This window comes from Manis pentadactyla, chromosome 9, assembly GCF_030020395.1.
Source record: "Manis pentadactyla isolate mManPen7 chromosome 9, mManPen7.hap1, whole genome shotgun sequence".
NCBI classification, from domain to species: domain Eukaryota; kingdom Metazoa; phylum Chordata; class Mammalia; order Pholidota; family Manidae; genus Manis; species Manis pentadactyla.
This window is the reverse complement of record NC_080027.1, coordinates 35,921,450-35,945,083: the sequence shown is the minus strand read 5'-3', so window position 1 is coordinate 35,945,083 and position 23,634 is coordinate 35,921,450. Positions and strand designations below refer to the sequence as shown.

General features: G+C 45.5%; 1 protein-coding gene across 10 annotated transcripts in view; it reads right to left on the bottom strand.

The window, feature by feature from the left end:
• The window catches only part of TENM4 (teneurin transmembrane protein 4), a 717,007-nt gene that overhangs the window by 102,753 nt on the left and 590,620 nt on the right, over positions 1-23,634 (bottom strand). For 7 of the 10 annotated variants that reach the window (XM_057507188.1, XM_057507183.1, XM_057507185.1 and 4 more), the window contains 2 exons: positions 11,344-11,529; positions 4,733-4,759 (listed from right to left, as the gene is read on the bottom strand). In XM_057507188.1, coding sequence (XP_057363171.1) covers positions 4,733-4,759; positions 11,344-11,529 — 213 coding nt within the window. The remainder of the gene's footprint in view (positions 1-4,732; positions 4,760-11,343; positions 11,530-23,634) is intronic. The other 3 variants (XM_057507186.1, XM_057507187.1, XM_057507190.1) reach the window with 1 other exon arrangement.

Here is a 23,634-nt window from a genome sequence, read left to right as displayed (position 1 = left end):
GAAACTGAACAGACCTCAGTTCAAATCTCAGCACCATCATTTTACTTACTCCCTGTGTGATGACTGGTAAATTATTTCATTCTCTAGGTCTTGGTTTTCTCACATTTAAAATGGATGCAATACCTACTTCAAGGAGTTGTTGAGGAAATTAATGAGATAATATATGTCACTTCATTAGTGCAGTGGGTAACCTAAGTAGGTGTTCAATAAATAGCTATTATTATTGGATTTCTTTTAACCTTATATAACTTCACTAAGAGATTTACAAACCTGAAAATAACTCTTTGCCAGTCCAAACTGTGTAAACATTTGGGTCACAAGCCATGGTTCTCATAAATACAAACCTTGCCAAAGAGAGCTGAGAAAAGCCCAGGAACTCAGTCATGGGGGTCAATGCACAGCTCAGGGGCAGGCAGTGAGATGGGTGCAGGACGATGAGTCCCAGCCCAAGCTTGTCATTTCACACCTTATCACTCTGTCCTCCTTGAAAGCAACTGTCCCAAGTATACTTAATTTACTAATTTTGCAATAGTTTGTCTTACTCCATGAAGTAGAATATAAACTCATAAAGGCAATTTTGGACTAATTCAGTGCCTTACACAAAGCAGGTGGTACTCAATAGATACTTGTTGAAATTAATCAATGAATGAGGAGACCTAGGTTCTAGTGTGTCCTTCCTAACTTTAGAATCTTGAGAAAGTTACTTTTCCTCTTTTGGCCTCCATTTCCTCATCTAGTGAATGCAGGTTTGGATGAGATGATCTGTTAGGTCCTTTCAAGACAACTGACCCAATGGAGAGGGTCAGAACAAGTTCACGTGTGATGATTCTGTTCTTGTTTCACTGAACTTTACTTGGCTCCCACTGGATGCCAGGCGTGTGTTAATTCTGGGGTATACAGAGATGAGATATAGGTTCTGCCCCAATACTTTTATATCCGATCTGACTATATCCTACTTTGCTCTAAGAAGGATTTAAAATGGTCTTACCAATCTCAAACAATACTTCTCAAGGTGAATTTTATGGAACACTAGCTCTACGAAGTCCTCAAAAACAGGCTCTATGGTCAAGTAAGTTTGGAAAACATTGCATCCTATATTCTTATCCTGAAAGTCACACTGAATATTAATGTATTCAAGGCTCTGAGAATTCTTATAATAAAAGAAACTTATTTGATTAGCAGAACATTTTCCAATTTGACCTCAGAACTCTATTCTCCTCTACAACCATTTATAATTATGTGGAATATTCTATTCCACAAAAACCTTCTCAGGAATCCCTGCTCTAGTGAGCTTGTCTCCATACACAGTGCCTAAGGCACACATTCCGAGCCACTGCGAAACCGCCTGGATGAGCGGGTGTCCTAGGGAAGTGTAATCTCTGCATGTGAAACCACGGGAACACCTTATCCATGGTCAGTTTCTTCCAATGGTCCAAGTTATACCCTGGGGGTTGGCACTGTCCTATCAGTTTTAGGGGTTCAGAAGAACTCTGAGTACCCGTGCATTGACTGAGGTTTGCTCTCATCCAGAGATTTGCTTCTGAGATAACCATATCCCCATGAGCCAGTATGAGGAAGCCTCCTCCAGGGTGACGTGCCAACTTTTTTAAAGCAATATGCCCATCCATACCCATTACTAAACCACGTTAATTCCACCAACCCTGGAACTCATCAATAATTCAGAAGGCCCAGGTGACATTAACAATCTCATCTGGAAGGACTCACACCAGGCATTTGCTAGAGTCAAAATAATGTGATTTTAAGGTTTAGAGAAGAGCTAAGCTTTTCAAAAGAAATGATGCCCTTTAAATGACAAGGGGCCACTTTATACTCAGCCTTCTTAAGCCTATGAAGAAGGCTCCCTTGAAGCTAGCATCAGATATGACTAGAACACTTTCAGAATCCTTGGAGGTATGCTTCTGTTAAGTGGCAGTGGGGCTATATATCAAAATGTCGCATTTCTTTATGGTTCTCTTTTTGGCCCTCGTGTGCTTTTTCATCCCTATAGTCACTTTCCTAAACAAGGTCACTGTCATCTCCTACCTTGATGACAGCAATAGTCAAATCGGTCTCCTCCACAAATACTTCCTCTCAACTGTTCTTCCACAATATGGCCTGATTGATCCTTGTTCCAAATGACGTATGTCATCAAGTCATTATCCTGCTTTTAAAAATCGGTAGCTTTCTAAGGAGTGGATTTGTGGCATCTTGCTGCACTGATGGACAGTGTCTGCATTGGGGTATGGGTGGAGACTTGATAATATGGGTAAATGTAGTAACCACATTGTTTTTTTCATGTGAAACCTTAGTAAGAGTGTATATCAATAATATCTTAATAAAAAATTTTTTAAAAATCAGTGGCTTTCTCATATGCTTATGTTAAAGTTCACAATCTTGGTCTTCTAAAAGGCCCTGCCTAAACAGTGGTGCTTGAGGAGTGTGGGGGGGTGTCTCCTTGCTAAGTGGCCCTGAACTTCCCCTTTCATAACCCTTACCACACTTAGTTGGAATTATTTTACTGGTGTCTTCTCTGCTAGACTGTGGGTGACCCAAGAGTAGGGAACATTTCTGGTATGTGGTATCCACATTTCCTGGCACTTCTGGAGAAGTTCCATGTATTTGTTGAGTGAATGTTTTTTCTTTGGTCTCTCCCAAAGCAACTGGAAAGCAAAGACAAAAGCTACTTCACTTGTCTCTGAACTGCAAAATACTCTACCCAGACGGGTCCTGACCTTGTACTGTACAGGTCTCTGAATTCTTTTTTTGGAGTTAGTACCCTCTGTACCAGAAAACTAGCAACATGGGGGCTTGGTCCAGTCCTAGATTTTGGCCAAGAATCATCTTTTACAGCAAGTTTTGATTTAGTGATCTAATCCAACTAAAGGTTTGGTTATATTTTCTGAACTAAATATCAGAACAAATGGTTTGAGAGAGATTATGTGTCACTTCCTGGCGAGGAGGCCAGTTTGGAAGACATGATGGGATGTTCTTGGTGACTTGTGTTGATGGAAGATAGAACACTGGAAATATGGATTAGGTCAGGAAATAAGGTCACAGGTGTCCAAAATCCTGGCTCTGCCACTTACTTGAAGTGTGACCCATACTGGGCCACTCAGCTTCCTCAACTTCCTTTTCTAACCAAATGAGTATAATTTTATCTGCTCCTTTAAAAAAATTAATAGGACTCACAGATGTGAATCAATCTTACATAGCAGGAAAAAAATTTCACCAAATAGATGGTAAGTTATTAAATTTAATCCATCTTGAAGATTCCTCTGATGATGATTATGTGTGAAATGCCTCGTTTAAAGAGGCTCACAGGTGCAACTCTCTCTGCTGGAATGAGTGTACTGTCAGTTGAAGACCAGCATGTGAAAAGAGAGGAGACTTGCCTCTCAACACCAGGCCTCCACTGACGGGTCCCAGTAACACCTTTGCTGCATTTGGCAAAGATGTCTCAGTTGAAAAGCATTTAGTCATTTATGCTTCCCCCAAAGCCTTTTCCATAGGTTTTAAACAGAAGTTTGCTATCTCTTATTAAAAGCCAATTTAGCCTTTTCCTTTACAATTTCAAAAATTAGTCTGGCTCATGAAGTCCTTCTCCAAATTAAGGGTGAGCATAAGCATATGATGATAAAATGGCAGAGAGCTAGCACCATTTACTAAGCACCCTTCCTGCCCATGTTCTAAGCACTTTAAAATCTTTATTTTACTTAATCTTCACACCAACCCTATGAGGTAGGTCCTACCATCCCTGTCACTGTCTAAAGACTCTGAACTGAAGGGAGGTTAAGTAAGTTGCCGAAGGTCACACAGTTCATTAAGCGTTGGACTTACTTGGGGTTCGAACACAGGCCGTCTGTCTCCAGAGTATGTGTCTTTAACCACTAAATGATATTTTGTGCCACGTGCCATGTCAAGGCTTGAGTTAAAAAGATGAACATGGCATGGTATTTCTCCTTGGGGAGCTTGTAATCTTTTAGGATCACATGTATCTGATTGTTCTGACACTTCCTCGTGGAGCAGTGAGGCCTGTTTGGAAAATGAGGTACTACTGGTCAATGTGAATGCTTAAAACTGGAGGGATTACTGTGCCTGCAGGAAATACTCTTCAAAGATAAAACTTACCAAAGTCAGGCCTTCTCTGAAAAGGAAAAAAATGACCTGAGACAGGCAGCCCATGCCCTCCCTGAGGTCAGGAGCCCGTTTCCCCCTTCCGGGCGCAGTACCTAGCACACAGTACTGGGACTAGTGAGCGTTCTCTATGTGGTTGTGGGTGAATGAGCACGACATAACAGGACGGGGTTCTTAAGGTTTCGTAGTTTGCTCTGGGGTCTCTTCTCTCGGGCTTCCCACTTTGAGTCTCAATTCCCAGTACCTTCCTTCTGATGGGCCAGGGGCTGTAAGGGACAGGCAGGCTGACGTGAAATGGAGTAGAAAGCGTGAGGGATGTATGTGTGTATGGGGAGGGAAGGACAATAGTGCAATGGTAATGCCACGAATGGATTGAGCACTTTAGGGGGAAGAATGGCACTAAGGTCTATCAACCACCTTGCGACCAAAAACCTGCCCTCTGGGCAGTGGGTGCCCTGACAAAGCCAGGGCTGCAGGAGCATCGAGATACCATGCTGATGGGGTGTATATACATTTCTATATACACATTTCTTCTTTTATGCTCATATACAAACACACACACAAAGACAATAGGTAAATAAAGGAAGGAAGACCATACCTTTAACTACCCTATCCAGATAGTGTGCTTGGGAAATAAAAGACAGGACATTTAGGGTAGGATCAGATAAGTGCAGTACTGCCTGCCACATAACCATGCCAGGTGTTGACACAAAGGGGGATGCACCCCACATTTGGGACATGCCTGCCATGGTGGGGAAAATAAAACCAAGGACAGGATGACACATGAGAGAAGGAGGGAGAGCAAGCACATTCTCCAGGAAGGGCCCGAAGGAACTTCAACTCATTCTCTGATCCAGGAGTTTGGCAATATGATCATATAAACAAGAAGACATCTGGATAAGGAAAACAGGAGAAAAAGGAGAACGGGAAGCTGCAAAAGTGGCCCCACTCCTGCTCTGTCAGGTTTGTTCAGCTTTTTGGAAAATCAGAGCTTCCCTTTGTCTACCCAGAGCATCATCAACTTCCCTTTAGGGAAGGAGCTGTAAAAGAACAAGTGCACCCCGTCTGGGCAGACAGGCTTCCGGGAAGCTGGAATTTAGGAATATGCAAAACTGGAATTGCCTTTGATAGGCACTAGGGAAATGGGTCGAGTCTTTGGTCAAATATATCGCTAGGTGATCTACCTGACATTGTTGAGTTTTCTATGGACCTATGTGCCCACAAAGACTTGAATGCAGAATGTTCGGTGTTCTAAGTAAGATGCATTTTGCTACTTTGTGCATCTTACACAGAATATGAGGTGCAGGTCAATGGATGTCACTGGGGAAAAAGAAAAGAAAAGAAAAGAGAAGGAAAGAAAAGAAAACCTGACCACTTTTCCAGGCTTATTAACTCAGAAGATACAATTATCTATGCTTTATTCTCCAGTGGAGGGGTTGCATCCAAGCACTGGGTTATTTGGCAATTTAAGGTTTTTGCTTATTTGTGAGGATGGGCGTCAAATGTTGCTCTGAAATAATTCCCACTGTGGATATATGAGGCTCTGTGTTCAGAGCAGGGCGGACCTCTTCATTCCCAGCATACATCAGTTAATGCCATTTCACCTTCCCCACCAGGCTGCTGTAGTCATAGCCATTTAGAAGCTTCCCTTTTGCTCTCCTCTCTATGGCTCCCCTATGTGTGCTCTCACAAAGGATGGAGAGATGCCATCTCCTTAAGGGCCTGGTGCTTTCTCCAGGTGGGCCCCGTCCTCAGCTTGATTTCACACATGAATCAAAAGTCCATAAGTAAGACTGTACTGTAATGGTGGGGTCTTACCTGGAAACCCTAGGGTTCTATAAACTCTAAGAACATTCTTACGCTCTTCGTGAAGAAGGATAAATTTTGTTTTATAATCCTCTGTAAAGGATAGACACTGTTGCTGTTCATCAATATATATCTGCCTCAAATGATGGTGGATGAGAGGCTATGTTCTTAGCTCAGGTATGCATGTGGTCTCTGTTTCAAGATGAAATATGCTCTTGGACTCCAAAAGCTGGTAACAGCCCATCAATACCAAATCTAAGAGTTTTCTGGGAATGGAATAGAACTTCCTTGGCTCTGGCTACTGCAAATGGAAGTGGCAACTGGAACTTTCAAGTTTAATGCCATTCATTTATAAAAGGCATATAGCCGAAGTCCATACTGTCGCTGACGTCATTGTTTAAAAATCTTAGCACATACAGCAAAGTCATTCAGAAATTCATGTTTTCAAAGTACTCACTTTAAGAAAAGATGATGCAAAGTGCATGCATTTGCATTAAAGATGGTGGATTCAGGACTTCACAAATTCCCTCATCTTTCCTCTTAGGAAGATGATGATGGCAGTAGAGTCATCTTTTCTCTGGGGCTATGCTTGTTCTTTCAACATTGCATAAATGTTTCTTATGCTCCTGCTACATTCCTGCCACTAAGCAAGAAGCTGGAGATAGCAGGGCACACAGCTATTTATGATACTGACTCTGAGCCTTTGGCATGAGGTTAGTCTGTAAGGTCTTAGCTGTCTTTAGCAATTCTGTGACCTCCAACTTGAAAACTTCTTTTCATGACTTGACTGTACCAAAGGTTTCTCCCAGGATAATCTCTAGAAGTTTCAGGGGGCCTCTGCCAAAGGCTGTGAAGAATATGGCAAGAGGCTTTTCATTTTCTCTGGGAGCCTCAGCTGACTCTACCAATGGTATGGCTGGTATACATGAGGCCAGGTAAACAAAAATCTTTACAGCAAACACTGCTTAGTTTGATGTAATCATCTGAACCTTTTTCAGTTGGATGACAAACCATCAAAGTGATGTTCTTGTTAAGATCTTGGATGTGTTCTTTAGTGTTCTTCCCTCTCTGTATGAAGAATCAGTGAGTAAGTGGCCAATGGCACCTGCCCTGAGGACTCTCAAAGCCCACGGACTTTTCTCCAGTTTCCCACCCCTACCACGTGTGGGCTGAACTCTTCCAGAATCACCAACTAGTCAAGCTACTGCTCTGCTATCTCGGGGGTAGATCTCCCTCTATTTTCTCTCTCTCCTTGTCAGCATCTGTCCTGCCAGGTCACAGGTCCTGCTGTGAGAGAATGCTTTTGAGGAGGGATAACAGGGTTATCGCACAAGCGCTGGTACCTCGTGAGTGACTTGTGAGCTCCTGGTTAAGGACTATCTGATTACAAGAAAGAAACCTGAGAGCTGCATTCAGTGTAGACACAGAACTGCAGAGGATTTTGTGGCCTTTCTTCATAATTTCTCCTCATCGTGAAGTCTGGCTTTGCTCACTTTAGTTAATTGCATCATCAAAGTATTATTTTGCTCTTTACTCTCAGAGGAGGATTTGTTTAAGAACAAAGTTTTATATGATTGGCTAGCTCTCCTGAAGTCCAATAAATAATTCTGTATAACTGGCATACCGAACAATCACAGCTTTGGGGTCATGGCTGGACTTAAACGAATGTAATCAGAAGCTGGGATTTCCCACCTGTGTTTGGAGACTTTATAGACAAGGGGTACTCAAGTGAAAGAAGTAACTATCGAAAAAGTGATCCAAAATGTTCGTAGTGTTTTCAAACAAATGGGAAAAATTAAACACCTTTTAAAAAACTATGATTTTCAACTTCCTCTAAATAATGGAGGTTAAGCCAAGCCCCAGACTTAAGAGACCCATCCAAAAGTATGCTTTTGATGATTCTGTGTTGATCGTATATACCTGAGAAACATCCAAATCAATCCATCTTACCTTAACTTCTGGACTAGGAAAACTGGGTTCCATATATGAAAGTGGGAGTATTAGTGACGAGTAGGAGAGCAAAAATGAAAAATCCCTTTTTACCTGTGGGATATTTCTAGGAGCAGGTGACTCAGTCTCAGGACAAGGGTGCAGTTTTGTGAGCAGTGGAGGAGGGCACAGGAAGCCCGTCACCGAGGGGGCCTCCTCCAGCCACTCCACTCTGTGATTCACAGAGGAGAAACGGAAGCCCCCTGCGAACACACGGTGCTTTCACCAAAGACCTTTCTTGAAGATGCAGAGAGAGATAACTCCTAACATAAGGAATTAGGATTCAATGAGAAATATTCTTGCCTTTTGGCAAAAATACTGTCATTATAGAGGATGACACTGTCAATTTCCCTTTTACTCTGAAAACCAATCTCTTTTGAGAACAATCAAGTAGCTTCCATGAGAGTAAAGGTGGACTGAAGCCTCCAAAAGGAGATATTTAACTCCTGCTGTAATAATCTGCTCTGGGAAATGTCACTGGGGTAAAGAGTTTCTCATGCTGGAGACTTGATCATGAGGAGCCTGGCCTTGTATTATTCTTTCATGCTCGTTAGGTAACCAAGTCATTCCTTCCTGTTTCTGGAAGGCAGCACTGTATGAATAAACAGGCCTGCCTTTCTCTTGCTTCCCCTGCATGGAGGTCTCTGAATCAGTGTCACAGACACCAGCTTTTCTCCAGGATGGGAGGTAATTATACTACAGCACATGAGCTAGCTGTGCTGTAATGACCTATTATGTAATAATGAAATCTGATAACACGGAAGAACTTCACACCTGGAATTTCTAACTTTTCACATCAGTTTTTTCTCTTCCTAAATGATCCTTGCAGGGAGGGAAGCTCCCTGGCAACATAAAAAAGGGCTTCTTGCTACCATCCAAAAATGAAAAGGGGTTTCTCCTTCTCGTTTCTATTCCAAAAAGAGAAAGAAGGTACTACCGCTGTTTCTGTCAATTGCACCCCCTACTCCTTCCCTTATATCTGACCAGGTTATTGAAGTGTTCCTTCAGGGCTAGGGTGTTGGGCTTCTCAGGGGGGATGCAGCTGGCCACAGGCAGAGACCCACAGAGAGCAAGTTGCCATGCAGGGAGATTAGACGGGGACAAAGGAAATGCTCACTACACAATGAAGGTAACAGGATTCCCAGCCAATGTCCTTTCATCTGAGCCACTATGACTAGGACATTACTTCTTCAATGTCCTGTGACATTTTCCTGGTATTTATGACTGTCAACCTCCCTCTGGAGTCGTGCACATTTACTTTGATCCATTTCTTATCTGGAGGGGAAAAAGTATCTGCAATTGAAGGAGAAATTTGCTCTTACAGAGTGACAATGGGGAGTGCTGGGGAGGCAGGAGGGATGGTTTTACTTCTTGGCATCAAAACGAAAGGGATCTTCTTCAAGCCAGGCTAATGAACATCCCTAAGACACTAGATATAGCACAGCCTGCCTACAATCCCTGTGGTGAGTTATCTGTAACTGGACATAGGGAGAATTTCCCTAAATCCCTCATCATTTGACTTAGAAGAGATGCTTTTATCTTATGAAAATCTGACATCTATACACTTTTTGGCACTTGGTAAGGTGAGCTGGGGACTCTGTAAGCAAGTGATAGAAAACAATATGCTGTCTCTGGGCTCTGATTTTAGTTTCAATAGGGATGGGCCTCCTTCTGGGCTGGGATGCTAACAGGTCAGTCCGTCCTCAGTCATGCAGAAGAGGAAGGTGAGGGGAAGCAGAGTTCAAAAGAGAGGGCCCCTGGAGTGACCAGCTTTAAGAGGTGTCCAGGACCATCGTTAAGGTAGGAGGACATGGACATAAAGAAGCCACCCAGAAGCACATAGGAAGATACTGTGGCAGCTCTGCTATAGAAAAACAGGGAGGGCTGCCACCGGCTAGGGAGTGGCTGTGTTAAAAGTCTGGATTGGGTAGGGTAGGTATGACGCTCAGCACTACCATTAGGAAGGCACAGCCTCGGGAAGGTCATCAGCCCAACACCTCTGTAGAAAACCTGGGCTTCGTCATGCAAGGACCTCGGAGTGAGCAGCTGGTGAACAGCCCCTGCACCCAGGCTCAGGAAACTGAGCTGTAAGTTCTTGTTCTACTTCTTGAAAGTGACCTCAAGTCTCTGAAAAAAAAAAAAAAGGGAATAATGGGTGTGCCTTTGCAGGGTGATTGTTGGGAATATGAAATAATGCTGTTAAAAGCCCTTAGCACGATGCTTGGCACATTGTAAAAACTAAAAAAATAGAACCCATTATTATTAATAAGTGTAAGCTGTTCCACAGACATTTATAAATAGAGTGAAGTTAAGGGGGCAGGAACAATGAATATAAAGTAATTTCAGGCTACAAAAAGAATACCCCCCTCCCCCACAAAATCAGATAAGAGGTCGCTCCATTTACTCAAAATTCCTTTGTTCCCCAACAGCTCTGGGACTTGTCTCCCAGTTTCTACAGGACTCAAGAGGCAACTTCTAGAGCTGGAGGGGCCCCCAGAATCCTGTCTCCTAAAGCCATGTGCTCACCGTCTGATCAGACCCTGCCTTTAAAAACATGGAAGGGGAAGAAGTTAAAACACACACACAAACCAGTTGATTCAATAAAAAGCTTTTGGGGAGTGCTCTTTCCAGGATAATAAACCAAGCAAAACGTCTGGCTGTGTTTAAAATCAACAAAACCAGCAGGAAAGGAAGAAGGAAGGGAGCAAGCGATCTGCTTGTTTTGAAAGCTGGCAGCGGTGCCTCTTCGGCAGGACTGGTGCCGAGGGGCCCCCAGGGGAGGAGAAAGGAGACGCTGGACGGGTGGAAGCCGGGGGCAGGGAGGGAAGGATCCCAGGCCTAATGGGAGACAGATGTGGCTTGGGGTCCAGGGATAGCTTTCCTCAGGATTCCTGTCCTCTTTGGGAGCTACAGCCCCGGAGGCCAGTGGGTGTGGGGGGCTCAGAGCTAAGCCCAAGTCCTCCAGTCAGATCACAGATTTGATAATAATGGCTGTATTTATTCAGCACTCTGAGATGTGCCAGCCTGTGCTACGGTCTTTACATCCACCATCCCTAGTTTATAGGTGGGGAAACTAGGCTCAGAGAGGCACTGGGACTTTCCTGCGGCTGCACACCTGCCTCGCTCCTGAGCCCCGGCTCCTGAGCACAGGGGCATACTGCATTTGGCCCAGGAAGGCCTACACAGCAAGGGAGGCTGACCAGTTCACTGGGATCTGGAAATGCAGACAGGGAGGGGAACAGTTAAAAGTGCCCCATTGTGAGTTTAGGTCTGACTGATGTCCAGGAAATGCCAACCACAATGTGGCCAGATGAAAGGACATTTTGCCCAGTTCCCACATGCAAAGGGGACCTGGCCTGCACCCTCAAGTGCCCAGGCAGCCAGGAGAAGGGGCCCTGGGCTGGGCCACCATACCGATGGTGCAGTGCTCGCCGTTCCAGCCGGGGCTACACTCGCACTTGCCGTCGCGGCAGGTCCCGTGCTCCGCGCAGCGGGGGTGGCAGGCCCTCTGGTCGCAGGCTGCCCCCATCCAGCCATCTTCGCAGCGGCAGGTGCCCCCCACGCAGACGCCATGGCCACCACAGTCAGCAGCACAGATCTCTGTGGAGAGCGGGAGGGAGGAAAGTGGGCCAGGATGGGCAGGATAGAGAAAACAAAGGACTGGGTGAGTCACTGATGGCAACTGGGGCCTCAGCTGGCCACCCCCTCAGCGCCTGTGAGCGACTGGGCTTCCCGAGGACAAGGCCCCCAGACGAGAACAGTTCTCAGGCAGAGCCTGTCCTGAGTCCCCTTCCCCACCAAAACAGGGTGGCGGGAAGGGCTCTGCTCTGTCTGCGTTTCCTGTTGCCAGCCTGTCCCCGCTTGCGTTGCTCACCGCTTCCAAAGGGGACCGGCCTTCTGAACAGATGTGAGGAAAAGTCAGATTTACTTAAAAACTGGTTGTGTGTGGACGAGTCCCTGACTGCCAAGCAAAGTGCCGGTGAGTCTGGATGGGGCCCTTGCACACTTCTGGGGCTGGGTTTCCTTCCAGCCCCGCCTGCAGTTGAGGTGGGGTACAGGGGGCTGGCCCTGGGCCCATGGATGTGCTCTGGGGGGTCGGCTGGTCTGTGCCTCTGCTGTCTGTCCCGGGTGCTCCTGCTCACTGCTTTGTTACCCCAACTCCAAGCCCCGTCTAAATGGCCATTCTGATCCAAAGCAAACAGTTTCGGGGCCACCTCAGCCACAGTGGAGTTGCCCAGACCTGCCTTCACAAAGGCCCATCTATGAGATGGTGCAAATCATACACACTTGATTCATAAGCCCCCTGGGCTCATGGCCAGCGACAGCCTCACGGTTACACAGGCAGGGGCTGTGAAGGCTTCAAAACACAACTGCCTTTTAGGAGAGAGGATGAGCAACTGTGGCATGGATGCCCCCTGCCAGGGCTGTGATGGACACCCTGACTTGATTCCATGCCTCACGGCCCAACAGACTGCAAATGAAAATCCCAACACCTTTAATTTCTTTTCAACTAAATTAACTGGCATCCAGGTCAAGTTGCATTTGCCCATTACTCCATTCCAAGCTGTACTCCTTCCTGGCTTAGAAGCTTACTAATAGTCTAGTGACTTTTGAAAAAAGAAAGAAAGCAAAATTAGATCTTAGAGGCTCAGCCCTTTCATATCAGTATGCATGGCAATGCCTGAAATGTTCAAAAATTTAAAACCAAAACAAAGAGCGAGTGAACCATATACAGTGTGTTCCTACGCCAGCCCCCTTGCCAAAGCTCACTCCCTTGAAAGTGAGCAGTAACACACTGGACTCCCCGCTGCCCAGAGGAGAGGGAGGCCTTGGTAAAGTGACCTCCAGAGGAGCCAGAGGACTGCTGGGTCCTATGCCAGACATGGGGACTTCCGAGCTGTGTGACCGTGGGCAGGTTCTTTGACTTCGCTGATGTGTAGAGCGTGGGCAGTAAGGAGACTGCCTCATAGCGCCTCTGCTGACCATCAGGGCTGGCGTGACAAAGGAAGGCATGGAAAGATGACCAACTCAAGAAACAGTCTCAGGATAAAGAGTTTTAGACCACAAGTCCAGGACCAGGTTGACAAGGTCCTTGCCTGCTCAGCCACTGTGCTAAGCTGCTGTGCGACCTTGGGAAGGTCACTTTTCCTCTCTGGTGTCAGTTACCTCACCTTCTTCCAGGGAGCCTGATGGCACCTAAGTTCCCTTCCCGACCCAAGACTGTGGGAGTCCATAATATAACCTGATGCCTGGTTATACAGCATGACCAATGCCCACAGCTCCACTCAAGCGTCCCTCCTCCTCTGAGAGGCCTCCTGCGATTCACCCTGTGGGTCTTCTCTTGCTTTCTGCCTTTCTGTATTACACGGTAGAGTGATTATCTGTTTCTCTGTCCATCCCCTTGTCAGACTAGGGACACCTGAGGCTGGATGGAATTCTTCTAATCACTTCTGTGCCTGGTACCCAGCACAGATCTTAGCACAGAACAGCCCCTTACTTAAGGTTTGTTGGATAATGGCTGGATCCGCCTGTGCTTCAGGCTATAGGTGCCTGAGAAAGTACAACAATTCATGTGCCCCCTGTTCAACCTGGCTGAAAGTTTGTCTAGGCCTGTGTGTCTGCTTATCTCTAGCGAGCTGCCTTTGAAAGCCTCCCCAGTGAGAGTGGGATAGTGGTGCAGAGTGTCTCTATGATCCAGCAGCCCTCCAGGAATGGGCCTTGTCCAGCTTCCTTCCTTCCTCCTCACACAGAAAACATTTGGGGTTTTCATCAAGACCAAGAGCGACCATCTCCAGGCCCCAGGCTTCTGAAATTTCCATCCCTTCTCTCTGCACAGTGCTGCAAAGGTAGTGACCCCGGTGACTGGAGGCTAGGCCTGCTCTCTGGGCTGGAGTTTTGCCCTGAGGCCTGGGAGGGAGGGAAGATTAGGTTAACATTTGTTTGGGTTTACTCAGCACTTCTTCCAGGTGGCAGTGTGTGGTGTGAAAGTAAACAGAAAATAGCACCTCTGTTCACTGAGGTGTGAGCCAGGCGAGGGACAGGCTCCCAGGGCCAAGGCCTCTGTGTTTGCGGGCAGCAGGGCAAGCAGCGTTCATGGGGGTCAGGAGCAGAAGAGGCAGGCTTTCCCCAGCACTGTCTGACTTTGATCTTGGCTAACAGGAAGTTCAGTCCTTTATTAATTAATCTGGAAGCGTCTGGATGAAAGAGCCAACGACCAGGAATCAGATGTGACTCCACGCATCAGTTCTGCCAGTGACTTAGGCAACCTATTCAATTGCTCTCAACTTTGTTTTCTTCCTCTGTAAAATGGGGATGAATGCAGCACCCATGTCTGATAAATTCATACTGACTTATTTAGTCTTCCAATAAAGACTCCATGCATGCCTACTATGTGCCAGAGCTTGTGCCTGGGGCTAGGAATACAGAGGTAAGGTGGACTCTCTGCCTTCCAGGAGATTATAGTCCACAGCACAAACTGATACTGGCATTCCAAAGATTATCCAAATAATCTGCAGCTGTTATTCCTATATCTTTTTGCTTATGCACATTGAGTAAAAAGCCAGGAATCTAGGACTCAGACAGATTTAGGGTCTAGCCTTGATGTTACCACTTACGGCTGACTGGGGAATCTGCAAGTTGCAAGTTATGAAATACGTTGAGCCTTACTTTCCATTTCTGTAAAATGGGTATAATAATTTCCACTTCACCACTCCCACAGGGTTGGTATTAGATCAAATGAGGTAATGCATGGGAAAGTCATTTTATCTGGTTTTGTGTTTCCCCAAGCACTCTTCATATACAAGTTCTGATTTAACTATCATAACAATGCTGTGAGAACCAGGCTATTATTCTTCCTAGAGGTGAGGCTACTAAGGCCCAGATAGCATAAGGTAATTCTACAAGGACATGTGGTCATCTGGTGCTTTTTCCTTGTTTTGACAGTCCTCAGAGAGTGCTGCCAGATGGACATTTTATAGATGAGGAAATGGATGGGCAACGAGGCAGGCTCTCCTTAGAGGGGACCCCCTGGTTCTCCCAGCAGATCTCCCTGCTTTTCTGGCCTGGTTGCTTATCTTTTGTTACATCTGGGTCAGCCCCTGTGAAAGAAATGAGATGCTTTATGCAGAGCTTCCCAGACACTCAGTCTCACTTCGCTCATCTGCACACTGTGGAGCTGTTTATCCAAACGCTCCATTTCCTTGCCAGTTTACACTAGACATGCTTTCCTGGCATGAAGCTGAAGTTGCCTAGTGGCTGGGCACCCCATCAGCCCTTTACAAGCTGGGTTGTGAGCTTTTATGCATTTTAATGGAAGGGCCTGAACAGGGTGACCTTGTTGTTTATGGGGTGCTAACTGATGGTAACACAACCTGTCAGTGTTAAGTTCTCATCTGCAGATGGCCTCTCTCTCTGCCTGAGTGGGAGAGACCCGCTGACTCATGATGGGAGCAGAAACCTGAGATGCTGCTTTATCATTTGGCCTCAAGTCGTAGGCCCTATTGTTGTTACTTTTTTATATATCTCAGTTTTTCTGTTCTGAAATAAATGGAACTGCTTTATTTTTTTCCTTCTTGATTTTGCTTTCAAAAAGTTGGTGAAAACCAGATAGGATGGTGCTGGAGAGTGCGCTCTGACAGCTCATCTGCCCTTTATGTCCTGGAAGTGGTACTTTGGGAAATTTAGGTCATAGCTCCTCTCAAGTCTCAAATTTCCTTAGTTGTAATCTGGGGATGACACCAAGTACTATAGAGGGTTGTAGGAATTACTCTCATCTGTTTAGTTTCTTGAGTGCCCACTATGTGCAAATCCTAGAGTGGGCACTGAGGCCGCGGGGGGATTGCGTCAGACGCAAGTCTTTCCTGCCCTCAAAGAAGTTACGTTCTAGCCTCGCCAACCAACACAACCGAAATCAATTAAACATGTTAACATGACTGCAAGTGAAGCTTCCAGTGCAGTGCCTGGCACGCAGTCATGATATAAAAATCATGCATACACATATTCTTATAGGAAAGGCAAGTGGTGGCAAGTGGTACAGACTAAAGTCAGAAGATCAGATGGGAACTCTGACTTAAGCAATAAACCTGTCATAAGTGAGCATCTGATAAATGCTAGTTGATTGTCATGTGATTAACACCAGTGCTTTCTGACTAAATGCTAGAGGATTGGGGTCTGAGAGAATCTTCTGAAGTACTATGGAGTACACAATCCACAGGGTGGACCTGGACTCAGATTCTGACCACCTGGTTCCTTTGGTCCTTGTGGAGTTGTTGCAAGAATTACTTAATCTCTCTGAACCATGCTTCTTCGCCCCCAAAATGGGGAGAGTACTGATGGTTCCCTACAGGGTGTGTGGTGATGACTGAAGGAAAGCATATGTGTGAAAGGCTCTGCATAAACTATGCTGTGTATGTGCCTGATTGACAAGGACCTAAGATGTCCTATATTAGCACAGCTCCTAAGGCTCTGCATAAACTATGCTGTGTATGTGCCTGATTGACAAGGACCTAAGATGCCCTATATTAGCACAGCTCCTAATAGCCAAGCAGAACATCTCGCTGAAGAGCAAAATATGTCCTTTCCTAGTAGCAACCTCCAAATTTGAGTATGAAGCGCCTTCTCTGGTCACGTAACATGGTATCATCAGTCAAGACCATCAAAACCCAGTTAGAAGCCATTTGTATTTTTAACCTTGGCTTCCTCTTGAAATCAGGTGAGAATCTGCAGCTGTCATAAGTTCTCATTCCAAGCCTATAGAGTTCTTGGCTGAACTGATGCACAAGGTCAGGCCCCAGGACACCTCAGCTCTTCTCCGAGGGAAAGCCACACCCAGAGCCCTTCCCCGCCACCACCCACCTCTGCCTGCCTCACCCTTCTAAATGTCTGTAGACTGGAAGCCTGCCTGACATCACGCTCCAAGCTTGTATTCACCTGGGTTCCCTGGCAGCAGGTACGAGGCCTGGTGCAGCATGAGCTTTCAACAAATATTTACTGAAAGGACAGATGAAGACAAAACAGCTTTACCAAAGAGGTATTATACCATTTGGCTCAACTCTACCTTGGTGCCTTATTGTATGAAATTCATTTGGTTAAATATATTCACACAGGGGCTCAGTCTCCTTTGTACCTGACCTTAGAAACTCACCTGCTCCTGTCTCTGACTGAGGACTCTGTTATTTTGAAGGGTCTCAGTCCTTACTCCTTCATGCGCATCTTCCTTCACGCCAGTGCCCATGTCACACCCATTCTCCTTCTATGACATGGAAGCAAGTGGACCCGTGGGGTAGGGAAAGGTAGTCAAAGGGGAGGGAAAGATATAAGGTTTGGTGATGAGTTAATTACGCCCCAAAGTGTATACTCTGTAAGGAGAAAAGCTGCCTCAGGCTCCCCTCGTTAAATGTTAATCTTCACATTAACTTGGATGAAGCCTGGGACCTAGCATGGCTACATTTTAATTTGTCTGGACTTATTTTACAATCCTGTTTGTTAAAATAGTGGGGAGGGGAAGCTGTGCTTTTCCCCTAAAGGGAAAGACTTGCATATAATTTTCCTATAATATTTTTCTGACTTGGAAAGATGCACAAAATTGACATAAATGGGTGACAGAGGGGACCCATACCCAAGGATCTGCGTGCTTTTCTGCAGGGCAAGGAATAGATGCAGGTAAAGCTGGTTTTAGGATTCCAGGGATGTGGAAACACAGCCTTAGCCCCCATGTGACCCCCTGGGAAGTCTTTTACTGTCTGTATTAGCACTAAAAGGGATATTGGGCAAAATTGCTCTATTTTTCTTAGGACCTGAGGTCATAAGAGTGCCTTTAAGAAATTTTAATAGAGGGTTAAATAATTTTAAATGATTCCTGCTAGGATTTTCTGTTTCATCACTAGCTCATTGGAGTTGGTGCACAGCTTGGGGAATTTCTCTGAAATCCTGGTATACTTTAAGTCCAAGCCATATTAGATAGCATTTGAGGCAAAAATAAGGAGAAAATGTAGAACCATAGCTGGTGGCACACATATATTATCTCATTAAATCCCTAAAGCAGCCCTGCTATGGTATTTTCATTACCATAACATAGTTGAGGAAACAGCTTGAAGAGATTAAGTAACTTGCTCAGAAGTACTTAGCTAGAATGAAAGGTGATCGTGATTTACACAGCTTTTTCTGTCTGTGAATGGTGGGGTCAGGTTTAGGCAAAAACTCAATTGTAATCTGACATATTTCCATGACTGGCAGTTACGTATGATCATCACCCCAGCTAGACTATAGGATCTCTGAAATCAGAATCTGAGTTACTTTCTTCACACGGACCCAATGTTTATCATATTAACTACTTTTACTTTTGTCTATCTGTTCATCTTCCATCTATCTGTCTGCTCATCCATCTACTCACCCATCCATTCCCCCAATCATTTAATCATCTAAACAGCTATCCAGTCACCAAACCATCTAACTGCCTGAAATCCCTCCATCCATCCCTCCATTGATCCCTCCCTCCATTGATCCCTCCCTCCATCCATCCATTCATCGCTCCCTCTCTCCATCCATCCATCCCTCCATACCTCCCTCCCTCCCTCCATCCCTCCATTCATCCCTCCATCCCTACATCCATCCATCCCTCCATCCATCAATCCATCCCTCCCTTCCTTCCTCCCTCCCTCCATCCATTTCTCCATCAATCCATCCATCCCTCCATCAATCCATCCATTCATCGCTCCCTCTCTCCATCCCTCCATCCATCCATCCATCCATCCATCCATCCATCCATACATTCATCCAGCCAACCATGTGACTTGAGCAAGTTCCTTCATCTCACTGTGTCTGAGCTTTCTTGTCTGCAAACTAGGGTATAGACACTAATATCTTAGGTTCATGTGAGGCTTAAATGAATACCATGTTATGTGCCTAGTTATCATGTACATTTTTTATAGCATAAACATGCATTATAAGGCTATGTTTATGGTGCTGAAAATGCTAGGGGACGGGAGAGTTGGAAGACACTGAAGAGAACAAGGGGGTGATGATGTGAACAACTGAGGTACCTTTCAAAACAGGACTGATCAGAGCATAACCAGACGGGTGGGCTTCATGGGCTCCTCACCCTCCAAGGAGAGGTATGCAGGCGGAGACCCATGTGAGGGACAGGCCAAGATAATGGGAAAGCACTTAACCAATGGCCTCGGTGTTTTCAGTGAGGGACGAATCTCTGCTGAGCGGGATGCTGATGTATACACACGGATGTTTGAAAGAGCCCCTTGGGGAATGAGAGCAAGAACTCATAAAGAACAAGAATACAGCTGGCAGGGCCCAGGAGAGCCTAATGATCATGAGTATGATGTGAATTGGCTTCCAGGGCTCAAAAGCTCGGCTGTAAGAGGAGAGATGGTGAGTGGCTGGAATGATCCTGGGTTTTCCAAGGTGGGTGTAGAAGAAAGGCACAGAGACAGGGAGCTGTGCTAGGAAATAGCTGGGGGTAAAGGGCCATGGGAGGGGGAAAATGCAGAAGGGTGGTAAGCCAGGAGAGAGCTGACGCTGGGTGGCAAGTAGTGAGAGGGTCTCCTTTAGGTGCATTTAGGAGTTAAGAAAGAGAAGAGGAAAACTAAGAGGAGCAGGTTTTGTGATCGAAACATGAGAAGGCACCTCAGAGATTCTCCTTGTTGCCTGCAGACAGGAAAACCAGGGCCCAGAGAGGAAGTGCCTCAATCTTTGCCACAGAGTGACATGCGTGTCAGTGCTTGGGCAAGAACTTGGTGGCTGCTTTAGGAAACGGTCATGTAGGGGGCCAGCCAGACCAATGGCTAAGGGGGGGCCTCACCACCCACTGGCCCCTCCTCCCTCCCTTTGCACATGCAGTTACCACAGTCTAGATTCTCCTTTATCCTGATCTTCACATGATCAACTCGAAATTTGCTTGGCACTTTGGTTCCAAAGCCACTTCCAGTTCCCCAGCTGGAAGGGGTTTCATCTGCCTGTCTTCTCTAAGCCCTTCATATGAACCTTCCTTTATCTGGGCTATTGGTCTTCCTGTGATGCCTCCAAAACCCTGTCATCATCAGATCAATCTCCACATCCCACAGTGTGTCTTACACAGGAACAGGAAATCTGCCCTCTCACTATATCCATGTGCTGCCAGGTTCCAGTGCTAGGAGGCAGGGTGCTCCAGGTACTTCGGCAAGGCTCTGTTTTTGCATAGAACAGAGGCTTGGGTTCAGGCAACGTGGGTATAAGAGACTGCTCTGCTACTTCCCAGCTATGAGACACAAACAGTGTATACCTCTGAGCCTTATCTTTATCATTTATAAAATGGTGATATTGAAACCTATCGACCAGAATTTTAAAATTGATTTAAACATATATTGAGCACCTACTATGTGTCAGATACCCCTAGAGGCTGGGGATTCAGAAATTACATTAAATTATTCCTAGCCCTAAGGAACTCCAGTCTACCTATGTGTGTAACTGAGCACAAAACCGGCCACCTTGCTTGGCACAGAGCAGGCTAATTACAAGCTAACTTTCTTTCCTACAGGCAAGATCTCCCTGTGTTTTGAACAAATTGCTTCAAATATAGCAATCCCTCTCTAAGGTGGGCACATGGCTCTCCAGTCTTCACTGCGGGTTTCAGGAAGATGCTAGAAGGTGAGGAAGTTACAGGGAGGGAGCCTCCGACTTCCTTACAGTAATTAGTCTCCTTTTGACACTAAGACCAAACCCAAGCCACCTTCCTGTGCTTTTCAACTCCCATCTCTACCACCAGGAAGGCAGAGCTAGACTGCAGAAAGCTAATGAGCCTCGGAAAGCACACGGCCTCTCGCCTCAGTGAAGGAGCTCGGAAAGCTTTCAAATCAAGCAGAAAAGTGGATCCCAGTGTGCTGGCCCATAGTGGGCTCCTCACCTATTCCCCCAGGCCTAGAATTTCAAGCTTTATGAAGCGCCTATCATAGGAAGTGGTTAGCCGCTGTTATTCACCTTAATTAGAGGGCATCTGGCCTCCTGATCAGAAGAGTTCAAACCTAGCTAAGAGGAAGCCTCCAAATAGGGTCTGACTTTATTGGAAGGGTTACAAACCAGGAAAGGGCTTGTGAGCAGAGAAGCCAAATAAAACGACTGGCATGTATATTTTTGGCCACGGCTGAAATACTATCTAAACCCTGCTGGAAGGGCCCAATTTGATGAACTGAACAGACAGCTGATGTTTGATAGAATCTGGACCTGAGTACCACCTTTTGAATAAGCCCACCCGCCATCTCAGAGAGACCTAGGTTTCATCTTATCTAGGCTACAAGCATTCTCCAGTCGACACGTCAGCAAGCCACAAGCCCACCTTTTCCCTGGCCCCTCCCCTCAAAGAGCCCGGCAAAACACTGGCCATAAAAAGCCTCTTGACCTGTTAGAGACCCTCTTTCCTTTGTTCTGCTGGCCAGGACAGAGGGGTCCCTCTCAGGTTCAGCAGTAAACCTGCTTGGACTGTTGAGTTCGCATCCCCTCTTTTTCTTTCATCTATCCCCTCTTTTTTCTTTCAATGTTAAATCCTCTTCCCCTAAACCTCCAGCCTTGATATCCTTTTGTGAGAGGCCCACCTCTCCATCTAGTCATGTGCTCATCTAACTCTCTTCAGACACCCCCACCTCGATGTCCCCCAAGCATGTCAACCTGCATGCCAATATTAGGGTGAGCTTTCTAAAACCAATCCTGACCATGTCACACCTCTGCTTAAAACTTCAGTGGCTCCCACTGACAGATAAAACCTAAACTCTTTCAAGGCCATTCTTGATCTAATGCCCCTAACTTCTCTCACCTCTTCTCCATTTTGCTATTTTCACAAATATCCTAGGCTAAGCCACTCCAAACTACTGGTCTTTCCTAGAAAAAGCCATGATCTGTCTCATCTGTGTACACGTTGCAAATGTTTGACTTCTGCAGTGGGCTGCTGCAGGGTGCCTGCCCCTTCCTTCCTGAGTCTGCTAACTCAAACCCAACCTCCACATCCACCGTAAATCCCACTTCCTCCAAGAAGCCACCCTGATCACCCCAGCTGAAGGCGATTCTCTGTTCCTTGAACCCTTGAAAGCTGCCAGGTACACTATGGTCATGATCCAATTTACACGGTTCCTGGCAGCATTCAAATAAAGTGATATCTCATAAACGTGATCCATTATTCATGGAGTGAATGTTTTAAGTATTAGCATAAACCTTGATATTGACAGGGGATAAACATGGGCTCTGAAACCAGACAAGGCTGGATTTGAATCCTTGTTTTCCCACAGTGTCTTTGAGCAAGTTACTCAAGCTCTCTGAACCCTGGTATCCTGGGAATAACACCATATACAATGTCAGAGGTTTACGTTTTTGTTGTTTGAATAAATCATGCATCACATACATGAAGGAGCTCTGTAAAATGTAAATAAAGTTTCCACTCAAAGAACAGTTACTATTTGAAAATTACAAGTTATCACACCAGCAGTTTGATTCAGGAAGACAGCTGGAGATTTTGTACAAGATATCAGCTCGGGCATCCAAAGAGAAACCTGACTTTGAAGCCCAATTTCAGGAGGGCTTATATTTACATACTGAAGAGCACCAGTCCTGATAGAAAATGTTCCAGGGCTGTCAAGGGAAATTCTACTAAATTACAAAGCTGCCAGCTCCTGCTTTATCAACCTTTAACTCTGGCAGTAGTAAGTGGTAGGCCTGTCTGGGCCCAATTTCTCAGTGTTTGATTAAATATTAGGAACTGACCAACTCATTGTGTCTAAGCCCCCACACTGCTTTCTAGATGACTGGTGGGCTCTTCTGTGCCTCCTTCCAACACCTCCTCTTCTTCCTCTGCCTCACTGTTGGTCTCTCAGATATTTATTTTTCTGAACTTTGACTTTCGGCTATTACTTGCTGTTGGGAAAGGGTCCAGGAAATGTCAGGTCTCAGTGGATATTGTTCCCCAGGTAGAATTCTAACCTTGAGATCCCCCTCCCATAATATACCTATGCAGAAATAGCCCAGCCTCATCATTTCCTTTTGATGTTTAATTGGATGACGGTGTTGTGCTTTCTGGGCCAAGAAGCTAATGCATCTCAGGGAGGGAACAATTCCGGCTACACAAATGAGACGTGTAACCGGGGAGAATGCTTAGCGCTGAATCTAATTTTCTCTCCCATCCACGAACCTAAGACAATTTCTCTGGCATTAAAGCATCTCACTTAGTCTTTCTGTCATTAATAAGAATTAAATTCTGTTCCCTCAAATTTAAATGTAATTATATTTTGCCTCGTAAATAAAATTGAATTACCATTTTCAAAATTTAGCACTAATGCAACTGCTATTTCTAGAGCTTTAATTTTTTTTTTTAACCCTGTTACTGCTTCCAGCTAATTTTTAAAAAGTATTGGGCTTATTTTGCTGTCACTTGTGACTTAATTTGATAACAGAGCTTTTCCGTTTCCTATCCATCCAGTCATATTTGTTATTAATTATGTTTTGTGATTTGCTTTTCTTTTTGGTAGGGGAGGAGAAGAGTAGGGAAGAAACTGGAAGCTCAGCAGCTCTGGGTTTGAATTCTAGAAGGTCCCCTAAATCAAGGTAGAAGCTGGGCCAGGCTGAGCTGAGGGAACTAGAGGAAGAGCTGCAGTGTGGAGTCTGAAATCAGGGAAACCCTAGGTGCGCACCAAGAAGATTTTTAATGAGAGATTTTTAACAAGGCATTCAGGGGAC